This window comes from Etheostoma spectabile, chromosome 13 (genome assembly GCF_008692095.1).
Source record: "Etheostoma spectabile isolate EspeVRDwgs_2016 chromosome 13, UIUC_Espe_1.0, whole genome shotgun sequence".
Classification (NCBI taxonomy): domain Eukaryota; kingdom Metazoa; phylum Chordata; class Actinopteri; order Perciformes; family Percidae; genus Etheostoma; species Etheostoma spectabile.
In genome coordinates, this window is record NC_045745.1 from 25,595,413 (window position 1) to 25,607,474 (window position 12,062).

At 39.9% G+C, this 12,062-nt stretch overlaps 1 protein-coding gene and 1 long non-coding RNA gene across 2 annotated transcripts in view; both read right to left on the reverse strand.

Moving 5' to 3' along the window:
- The window catches only part of LOC116700341 (uncharacterized), a 273,867-nt gene that overhangs the window by 106,456 nt on the left and 155,349 nt on the right, over positions 1 to 12,062 (reverse strand). The gene's annotated exons all lie outside the window — the stretch shown is intronic.
- Positions 1 to 12,062, reverse strand: part of zbtb20 (zinc finger and BTB domain containing 20) — a 26,711-nt gene that overhangs the window by 5,068 nt on the left and 9,581 nt on the right. Inside the window, exons 2-4 of the mRNA XM_032533430.1 lie at positions 5,605 to 5,749; positions 2,755 to 4,284; positions 1 to 975 (exon numbers count right to left, since the gene is read on the reverse strand). The exon at positions 1 to 975 is cut by the window's left edge and continues 5,068 nt beyond it. Of these exons, the coding sequence (XP_032389321.1) occupies positions 440 to 975; positions 2,755 to 4,264 (2,046 nt within the window). The 5' untranslated portion in view covers positions 4,265 to 4,284; positions 5,605 to 5,749 and the 3' untranslated portion in view covers positions 1 to 439. The remainder of the gene's footprint in view (positions 976 to 2,754; positions 4,285 to 5,604; positions 5,750 to 12,062) is intronic.

Here is a 12,062-nt window from a genome sequence, read left to right on the forward strand (position 1 = left end):
ACACACACACACACACATACACACACACAGACAAACACACACAGACAAACAGACAGACACATGCAAATACACAAACTCTCAAACATATATGCACATGTATATTCATTCAGACATATCTACGCTAAAGGTGTGTTTGTGTGTATATGATTCTTTCGTAGGCCTTTCGGTAGTGTTCAACACATAAATCAGTATTTTAGGAAAGCATACATTTAGAGGCCTGTAGTTAGGATCCATCCAGTAGATCAATATCAAACTACTAAGCCTTAAGGCCACCATCTTTTTTTTCTTTTAGAATAACAGAAAAAAAAAAAAAAATCTTTTGGGAAACTTAATGTGCCAGTGTCTATACTCATTACTCTTCATACCTCAAAATAAGAAAAGGAAAATCTAGTGCCATTTTATTTGTCATTCTTTTTGAAAGAAGTTTATCTATTAGTACTTATCCATCGGAGACATGCATTCGCATGTGGTCATTGAAGTGCTCCATTTGGTCGAACTTGGCAGGGCAGACGGAGCACACGTAGGTGGTCCCTTCTTGGCAGCTCGCTTCTGCAGCTACACCCACTCCTGTTCCAACCCCAACCCCTACACCAGCACCTCCGCTCACTGGCATGGCGAGGGCCACCACTCCAGCTCCAGGCTCAGGGACAACCATAGGCATGGGAATGGAGACTGGGCCCGGGGTACCTGCGCTCCCCGACAGCCCTGTGATGGCGCTGCCTGTGCTGTGCAGGGCCATGTGCCTCTCCAGCAGGGTCTTGTGTGAGAACTTCTTCTTGCAGATGTAGCACTCATAGGACTTCTCTCCACGGTGCAGCCGCATGTGGACATTGAGAGAGCTCTTCTGGGTGAAACGCTTGTTGCAGATACTGCACTGGTAGGCCCGCACCCCTGTGTGTGTCACCATGTGTTTGATTAAGTAATCCTTCAGGGAGAACGAGCGCCAGCAGATGCTGCACTGATGAGGCTTCTCACCTGGATGTACATGCAAGACAAAAGCATTTAGGGGAAAAAATAAGAGGCACATTTTGAAGATTAGGTTTTCAAATAATGAATAACAACATTTGAAGCCTGAAGCCACAAGTGTCACTTTTCCAGTACAGGAGCATACCTCAGGCTGGAATTATTTAAACCGGTATTTGTATTGATATAATATAAATAATGCCGGTTCTATGTGCTGTATGCTGCAAGTTTTTGAGAAAGTAATTCCTATAGTGTAGCTCTGATTCATTAATGGCATTATTAATGTATTGATATTGATAGTTTATAAAAAATGGAAAAAGTGATTTAAAGACACAGAAAGGTAGAGCTACGAGGATTAATTCAAAAAACACACACTAATGTTAATTCCCATAAGATCACAAACCAAATGATTTATGCATCTATTTGGTATTTTTGACAATTTGTTAAGACGTAAGTTCATTTTACATTATTGTGTCTGCTGAAATTATTGGCTGTAAAATATTAACATATTAATAATTACCTAAAACTAACAGGTAGATAAAGAGACTGACAACAGTGCAAACAGGCACATTGCATCATGCAAGTTAATAAAGTCCTGTCTATCTGAGTGAATTAATGTGTAGCTAACTGTTTTTATTTAATGAGGCCAATAATTTATTCTTTTACTTTATCACTTTTGTTTCTTCATCTTTTTCACAACCTGTTCAGATCAGTGACAGATCGGAAGCATGAGCTAACACACATACTAGAACAGGTATATTTACTGTCTTTGCTCTTTTGCTATTATATTTGCAATAAAATAGGTCATACAATTGAAAGCTGTCTCTTAAGTCTCCTTTTTTGATTTCCGCCACAATACCTCTGCTGTACATGTGTATGATACATTGGTGTGTCTGTCGTCTTCTAGCTTTTTTGGTGTGTATTATGTAGAAATCCATATTTTTTGGAGTTTTTATTCTTTTGCAATGACTGTGCCTTGTGAAGATGTAATATATTTAATTTGCCAAAAATACCTTCTTGATTACTTTTCTTTTTACTGAGATAAAAACAACTGATGCTGTATAAGAAAGGAATGGTATGGCATGGTAATCCCAGGGACAGCTAAATCATACTGACACCCTGCTTGTTTTTGAATAATATATTTGAGAAAAGGTAATCCATCATTGATTGCCATGAGACATTACGATTTTGTCTCATGGGATTGATTGATCAGTTACTTTCCTTCACAATATGTCATCAATCTAATTGTGTGAGTAAAACTGGGACATGTGGTTTGAAGTAGCAGTCACAGGTGGTTCTTAACACGCAATGGATTCTAATGAGTATGAATGGCTATTTGAGTAGGCAATTTTTAGGAGATCATCTAATTATGTGATATCTAATTCTTTCTGTGATGATGATTTCTACAGTTTATGATTGATAAGCCTTCCAGTGCTAGAGAAAAGCAGTGCACAGTATAATGATGTGCCGCATGGGAAGTCTTTTGGCACTGGTAGTCAGATACAAATGATAACAAAAGATATTAGTCAACTGTGAACTAATGACTTTTTTTGAGGCTGTGTTTTATACTTTTTCCTGTCTAAAAACACAGCTAACATACTGATACTATATATGTTTTATGGACTAATCTTCACCGTTTTACAGTAAGTATTCATTTTGTCACTTTCTCAGTGTGAACAAACTACAACCTCAAACTCCTACCTACATTAACTAGATCGATATTACAACAATTCATCAAAGCTTACTAACATTAAAAAAAACATTTTCTACCAATAATAAAAGTGGACTTACCAGTATGGACAAACATGTGTTTGACGTAGTTCTGTTTAGCAGTAAAGGTTTTACTGCAGAGAGTGCATTCGTAGGGCTTCTTTTCCCCCGGACCAATTCCTCCTACAACCTGCTGCTGCTGAGTTGGCGCTTGCTGTACCGACATGGGGTTTGGGAATGACGGCATAGCAGGGGGCGGCACAGCCACAAATTGTGGTTGCTGCTGGCCAGGAAGGTAAAGGAAATTCTTGTTGTCTCTAGCCGGCTGTGTAGGAAAGATTGTGGGCAGGAAGGTGCTTCCAGCAGTGCCCATCACTTGGGAATTGCTGGTCACGGTGAGCGGCATCCTCAGATTGCTGGTGTGTGATTCTGCCTGGCGCATGTAGTGCGGAGCACATGGCAGGGACTGGGACATGACTGAGTTTGGCAGGGGCTGCATCATGCTACTGTCACTAGTGCTGTGGGATGTGTCCCCGTCGTCTGTGTCTTGCACTTGCTCTGGGGATGAGTCATTGACCTCTATATGCACTGGACCTCCTTCACCAGGATGACCGTCCCCGCCCCCGTCTCGGCTAAAGCCCACCAGGTACGGCTGCTGCTCCATAGCATCTGGCTCAGTACTGATGGAGGAGCTCACACCTGAGTCAAAACTTTCAACCTTGGATTCACTCTCCACACCCTCAGTATGGTCAGTGTCATCTTGGCAGTCCAAATTATCGTAGCAGCTGTACTCATCTTCGGCCTCCTGCTTTATGTGCATCCCTCCTGTTTGTATGCGTACCGGTCGGGGTTGCTTGCGGCAGTGGGTGGACTCTGCTGTGGAGATGAAGCGGTCGACCTGCTGAGATCTCTCCTGGATGCGGTTCATCCAGGGTGGATCTTGAGATTGCTGGTCCTTCTGAGTGCTGAGAGTCGGATCGCAATTGATCGACATAGGGTTAATGTACAAGGGGCGCTCACGGGTGCCGTTCTGCAGAGTGAGGCCAGGGTATGAGTACAGTGACGTGTATGCACGGTCCATGCTTTGTGATGTTGCTTGCATATAACCTGACTCTGCATCGCTGCTGGGCCCAGAGGTGCCAGACTCTGGCGTGCCACGGGGCGTTTCCTGACCAGAGTCTCCTGGTATAACAGGGAACCCCCCCGGCCCAGCCAGGCCCACATTCTGGGACACAATGCGGGTACACTCATCTATGACGGTCTTGATCTGTAGGATGCTGGCAGCAGTAAGGATCTGCAGGGCCTCTGACTGAGATACTCGCAGAATCCCACTGTACATAAAGTCAATCAGCTTTTGGATGGATTGCACTGAGACCACAGAAGGGATCTCAATGTCGCTGTAGCCCAAGAGCAGCTTGTCCTGAAAGAAGGGGCTTCCAGCAGCCAGCACGCACCGGTGAGCTCGCAGCATACTTCCATGGATCCTAACAGTCACGTCACAGAAGTGCCCACGGTTGCGTTGCTCATTGAGGGTCTCAAGTACAGAATTGCTGAAGTTGTGGAGATTGATGTTATGAATGCGCTCGGTCATCCCCTTGCAACTGATGTCACCTGCAAGCAGGAAGCAACACACCTGATTTAAAAAAAACTCTTGACGCACACAATCCCAACATCATTCAACTGGATTAAATACACCCATATACATAAAATATTTTGTTTTACAAAAACTAACTTATATAACAGTACAGTATATTTACATTATTTTGTTGATTTACAGTATTAGTGATATATTAGGAGAAATTGTAATTTAATAATTAAATATGCACTATGTAATAGAAAATTTACGGGCAAATGTATCACAAAAAGAAGCTCTTTTGCATGCAAGGAGATATTTGTCTTTATATTAGAATACACAACCATGTCACAGTACTACAATCAATTAAATATATGATAAGTAATATTGATTCTTGTTATAAAAAGATATATTTAAAATGGTAATAAAGCTATGGTAATTCTAATATTTGTTTTTCTCAATCCAGTCTCATAATTTTAAAATGAGAATCAAATCTTTTCAAAATTTGTCTCTTGAATGGTGGATTCAAAATTCCACATTGAAGAGGTGAAGGACAATTAAGATGGTTCCCATCTAATTACTACAAGTTTCTCTCTCTCTATGTGTATTCCTGAAATTCCTCCAACCACCGTTAGGTGGTGCACTGGGCTTAGATGACAACAGGCCTCTTTTGTTAGCCATGTGTTCACTGTGATGGCGCTTCCTAACTATCCTAGGAATACACTAGATGTGATCTGGGTGATCACTGTGTAAGATAACTCAAGATGATTTTCTCCCCAGTTAGATGTGAAAAGAATTGAAAATCTAAACTAAAGCAGTAGTAAGTGTAAGAATTATGCAAATTGGGGGTTTCCATCATTTTTGTAGACTTAATTTATTTAGCATATAAACATGCGTGAGTATAATTTAATTAAAGTGATTGACCTTATTTAAATAATTACTACACACAGCCCTTTTCTTCAACCTAAGATAAATGTCCTCATTTAAACTTGGAAACTGTACAAATCCATGTAAAAAAAAACGTTATATCATTTATATTTTGTCAATGAATATATTATGAAAACACATTGGTGATGGAATGTCAGAATCAACACATAACTACTGTATATACGGAATAAAAACCTGAACCTGAACATGTAGAGAAATGGTTTATATTATGGAATGCAGTTATACACCGGATAGAAATAAATGGAGCAGTGGTACTAACAATAAAACCATATTTGATAGTAAAAGACTAGAATTAAGCTAAAATGTACTGCAGAAGCAGTGCAATAGTGTTAGTATAAAGTATTAATGCTCTTTCCAGCTAAGTTACACGTAAAGGGAAAAAATAAAAACTGAAGCAGTCCAGTACTCACAGTTAGATGACGTTTTTTTCCGAAGATGCTTGTGTGGCTGGTGATGAAGTGCAGGTCAAGCTTTAGTTTGCTGGTGGAGATGGCTGATCAGAGGCCAGGTGCTAGGCAAGGCTGTCAGTCCTCTCTGTCCAAACCATGTGTTGCTCTGCCACAGTGTTTGGAGGGGGAGAGAAAAGACAAAGACAAATCTTAATGCCACATACTGCCTCGTCGATATTGCCACTCCCTTAATGAACCGGGAGCCACAGTAAAAAAAATGTCTTCCACTGACACGCTGCAACAGATGTGTAAAGAGTTTTTAAAACAAGACAAATGGACGTTCCTGTGTGCATCATGACCACCAATTACAAATCAAAGGTTATAAATAATATTGGTATTAGAGTCAGTTCTTCTCTCAGCAGTTATCTGAGCCGCAGAGTAACAAAACCACACCCTTACAAAGAAAAAAAAAATTTAAATTCATTCAGAATTCTAATTTTTTGACCCAGGTTAAATATTTTAGAAAAGGTCTCACACAGACAGTTGGTGTGTGTGTGTGTGTGTGTGTTTGTGTGTGTGTGTGTGTGTGTGTGTTTGTGTGTGTGTGCGTGTGTGTGTGAACATATGTGTGTACTCTTTCATTTTCAAATCCCAAAAAATGAACAAGACAATGTCCAATAGAGACATAGAGCCGATGTTAGAAGTTGCAATAATAGAAAGCAAGTCACACATTAGGTAAACAGACAAGGCATTCACTGAAAAACACAAGACAGGCATTCAACAATATTAAGCATGTGATAAGCAAACCGACCACATTAAAGCCACATATAATGGAATCATTTAAGGTCACACAGGCTGAAAAAAAATTAATTGAACCAGAGGAAACTGCTTTTACAATGTATCTCTTATGTGTCCCATACAGGTCAAAGTACTTTCAAACATCTCAACCAACAAAGCTTTAATCCGGAAATTACTCCACGTGTTGGGATGTGAATCTTTCTATTACTGGAGTTTGGATCGGGATTGCAAGTGTAATCTGACACTCTTAAATATGTTTTTTTGAAAACGGTAAACATGTTTCGTAGCTTTCACATTGGCTACAACACAAACATCAAATGTTCTCTGTGAAATGGCAGTAACATGTTATGGAGATTTTTTAACCTCTCAAGCGATGCACTTTAGGACTCAATATACAAACACAGAAGTAAAGAGAACACAGATATGGTTAAATTGATATATTGCAAAAGTGTATGTATTTAACTACAGGGAAGTTACAGAGAAAAGGTATCAAGGTCTCACCAGTAACTCCCACAGAGAGGTTTGTGCACATTGATTGTATACTGTCCCAGAACAAAAGAAATCCGTTCTGACTGGAATAAAGCCAAAAACAAATCTACCCTTATCCTATGGGAAATAGTCTCTCTACAATACTCTATTATCATTGGACAAAAGTCCTCAAGCAACACTCCTCTATGTCTTACAAGAAAACGGTATTTTTTCCCCCACTGGTGACCTTGACATATACATTAGTTCACACTTACATGGTGTTTCCGTCCAGTCTACGAAATGCCTAGTTCCTAGTCACCGGACGTAATAAAACGACATGGTCCTCTGACTACATTTCCATTTCACAGCTAAGTAAACAGTGTGAGCATTATTAAACACAATGCATACAAAAAATATTCGAATTATTAACAAAAGTCAAAGAATAATTCCTTTAACAAACAACAGTGTGTTGCTAAATGAACAGAACGAGGCTTGGAATTGACCAGACCTGCACGTTAATGCTGACACTCATTATTCTTTTACAAATCCCAAGTACTTTCAGAGAACACACCTTCCACTTGAGGTGAAATCTACAGATGAAAAGTATGTGATTTTAAGGAAAGTTTTCACAGGGGTGTCAAGGTAACTGCTACATATTAGAACTCCAAAATGGTCAATTAAGATGATTATTTTTTCTATAGTTCAGTACGGAGAGGCAGAATATTTGGGAGAAAACCAAAGTTGAGGGGTTAAAGTGTAAAAACTAAAACAGCTACGTGCACAGCTGACTGCGAGACGTGTTCTTATTTTCTTAAAATGTCTTTGTCAACTAACAAATCTGATGATTAGATATAGACAAGTAATAGCGTGTTGAGCAGCAAAGGGTGATCACTCGATACTAAGACGAATCATTCTTTGGCAATGAAACACACACACACACACACACACACACACACACACACACACGGTTAGTTCTTCCGTCTTAGGACAGAAAATATATTTTACAATGAAATCCTTAACCCCTAAATCTAAAATTAAACTACTAAATCTAGCTGTGAACCTAACTCTAACTGTAATCGTTGGTCCTTTTATCATAGATCTGACCTCAATATAAGTCTGAACTCCAAACATGAGCCTTTTTCTAATATCTAACATACAAACTAGATCTAACTAAAACCATAAACCCAACTGTAGGTGTAAGCCTTGCCCTAAAGAATTGGCTCAGTCAAAATGAAAACCAACAAATATATCCCGTTAAAGCCTACACTTGCACACAAACAGGAGCCAAAATGCTTGAATCCATAGCAGTGGCAAATAATTGACCTTTTTTTCTTTTCCGGCAGTGGTTAGCTTGAGATGTAACTGGTGTATTCTGGTGCCATGGGCCTTTTTTGTGTGCCTACTGTTAGACAATGCAAATACATATATGTTCCCTATCTGGCTTCCTATGCCCATCAAGACATGTAAATCCACCTGCCTAAGGGGTAAAGTGAGGTGAATGCTGGCAACAAAGGAGCAGGCCAAGGGAAGCAGGCTTCAGTTGCCCAGACTGCCACTCACAACAGTGATTCCATTTTAGCCGTGACACAGTGGGTGAGCAGCAGCCAGCGCCTACCTGCAGTGAATTCTAATCAGCCCAGGGGTCTGTCTCCCTCCCTCCCCTCCCTCCCTCCTGTACCCTGCCTTGGACTAAAGGGGCTGATGATCCTTCAAAATTAATTAGATCCTTGTAGGAGGCAGCCATTTTCTTTCATTTCCTAACGCTCCACCAAAAAACAAATTTTTGAATTCAACTAAATTTGGGGTGTGTCTTTTCCCTCCTCATATTGATCCCTTTCTCTGTGTGCCTGCCTCTACCTGTTTCCTGTTTCATCACGTTGAAACGCACTCTCCGTCTTTTCTTCCGTCTGTCTCTCCGTCTGTGCCCCCTCCTCTTCTTCCCTCCCTCCCTCCTTCCTTACAAACCTTCCCCAACACCCTCCGCCCCTGCCTCTCCACGCTCCCAGCTCTGTGTCTGCCTCTGTGGAGTTTGCTGTCAATAAATCCCCAGAGGTCAGTTTGTCTGCTGGAAATCAGACACAATGCTTCAGACCGCCAATGCAATGCATGCTCTGCTGCTGCCACCACAACAAAGATGGAGGAGGGGTGGGGGAAGAGGGGGGCAAAAAAAAAAAAAAATGAAGACAGGGAGATGAGGGTTGCAACTTCACAAGCCAGACTCCAGGTTAATCAGCTGCCTGTATATGGTGGCAAGCTCATGAAATACGCTGCGTGGAATTGGACATTGGTTAATCAAAGGGGGCGGAGGGCGTGTGGGAGGGGGTGGGGGGTAAAATGGTGAGGATGGGGGATGGGATTGAGAACCGACATAAGAGGCATGTTTATGAAAGCTGTATCAGCCATGTGAATAATATACATCCTGAATATGCAAATACTGCTTACAACACACACTACAAGCATATATTCAAGGCTCTTGATACATTTAAATAAGTAGACAAAAGGGCCACGGGGCATTGTGAAGAGCTCATGTCCATGCATGTGCATACAGCACTTCCATGAATCTGATGCAGATCAAGAGTGTTTTTGTGTTACACCTGATTAATAGTAATTTATGAGTTTGTTTGAAATCTCTGCTGCTTAACCATCGCTGTCCAACATTGTAATTATTAATTTCAATCATCCATTTAGCCCAAGTGCATTAGCATATAAACTACTAGAAATCATGCTTTAATAGTATGGTCCGGATATGTGATCTAACGTAATTTAGTACACAATGTAAATGTGTGGCGAGCACGCTGGGAAATTTTAAGCAATAATCAAGAGATGAAGTGTTAATCTGACAAGTGATAATTTCAAGGTGTGTTCAATAAAGACACAGCACGTTAATTTCACTCCTCTGACAAAACAATTTACAGCGGCAACTCACATAAGTCAACAACTCAGACTTTTCTGAAAAATAAATTAAATTAAACCTCGATTGATTGTGTCTTGGTTCCCTTTGATCGGCACAATTAAAAAGTATTCTTTTAGGTGACTGAATGGTGACGGACGCTTTGGATTAAATTTGAGTAATTTAGCGCGCTGTGTCTCTTATAACAATTGAATGTTTTGTCTATAAAGTTGTGAAGCAATTAACAGGTAAGGTAACTAATGCACCTAATTCACACACATTTCAGGAGACACAGCAGAAAACACCTCATTGTCTCAAAATTTAATTGATTTGGCTTTATAGCAGTCGATAAAAAACACCAACGAGCTGTTGGCTGTGGACAAGTTGAGCAAAGATTTTTAAACAACTTTTTTTTTTTGTTCCTTCCCTCTCCCTTAACTGAAATTATATGGTGTAACATAATGTCCCCACCAATGTCTAAATGTCTGATGATGATTACAAATTACATTTAAACCCGGTTGTCCTAACAATTTCAACATGAAACGTCTTCCTGTACTTTGAACTGGCTCTTCACCTACAACACAGAGTAGTGATTCTTCCTTCACAACTTCAGTTTTGATTTCAAGCTCACCTCCAGGGACAGTTTAAAAATATGCAAACGCTGTAAAATGGCATTCTATTAATTCACCACTCGTTTTTTTCCTGTTGCAAATGCTCGCTTACTTGGTCAAAGCATTGTGAACTAATTACAGACTGCCAGTGTAATGTTATGGCCCCTGCTCAATTGAGATTGCTTGCTACAGTTGTATTATGTTCATGCACTTCTGTGCATCATACACTAACTGGAACTGTTGTGAACTCTTTATAGTCCCCATAAATATTATCTAACTGTTCATGTTTAGTTCCACTGCCACTAAAATGTCTCAAATAGCACAGCAGATCAATGTGATAACACATTCAGTCCAACTGAAAGCCAATGAAATGTGACAGGATGTGCGGCTTTCAAATAAATTCCTCAAGCAAACAAATAACACACACTACAATACCATTACACAAGTAAAGAACAGTTTAAATATATTTTTGACAGGACAGCTTGTTCAACTTCGTCATTTTCTGTCAAAACCCACACCCACCACCACCCGTTATCCATAGCAGATCCTTTGTCTATTTACAGATGGGAGCATAATCTACTTCTAATCTACTTTTTTTCAAGCACACAAACGTTCAAATTAGTGCTATAAGTAAATGTTCCACAATGTATTTTATGAAGTTTCCAAAAGAACATAGAAGACAAAAAAGATGAACAGCCAATGTTGGCTTATGGCCATTCAAATTATAAAGACAATATGTCACTTTGGTGCTAAAAGGGACACTCTCAAGATAACTTTTGTTCTGTTATAATACATGCTGTCATGTATGTAGGCTTTTTGTGAAAGCAAACTCCCCTAGGGGCAATAAAGGTTTCATTCATAACTTGCAATTGGCTGGGGTTTTGTTAATGAGCATTTGACCAAGAAGAACCATCTGACTACTCATATGAGTCTCCAAAACACCTCTAACCCCCGAAGCAGATAATGCTACATTCAAGAGTTATCATTTAGGCACAAGTGTCCACAGCAACTGCCTCTCTACAGCTACTACACAAGTCGAGGACATTTTGCCTCTCCAAAAAAGCACCTCACGGGCCATTGAGAGATCTTCATGAACCTACAAAGATGCTTATACAGGAATTTTCTGTCCATTGCTTGTGTATCATGATGAAGGGCAGTTAGGGAATTCTGTTTGGCAAGAGATATCAACTCATATGTCTGTGGTTCATGTGTTTGCGTATTTATGCCTGGATGGTAAATACTGTAAGCAAGCAAAACCTCAACAAGCATACTGTGTAGTATAGAGGGGCTGAATCACCTTTATATCTTTGAGAGAAACAAAGTGTCTCCTGACTTTATGTCCTTGGGAGATAAAGTATGACAAAGATGCTTTGTGCTGAATTATGAGAGGATAGTGTGAGACCTCTGCTAACAATCATACAGTCTGGAGTGCAGCGCAGCCTGGGGATACGTTTGGGTTAAGTGTATACAATGTGTGTCACTAAGAAGACAAAACAGAATTAACACACTCTAACAAGTACTGTATTTAAAAGAAGTTCAGGAAACAGAACAAGAAATGATGAGTTTAGGATTGCAGTATATATATATAGATATATATAGATATATATATCTATATATAGATATATATATCCCCGCAACCAGATACCGGATAAACGGATGAAGATGGATGGATGGATATACAGTATATATATATATATATATATATATATATA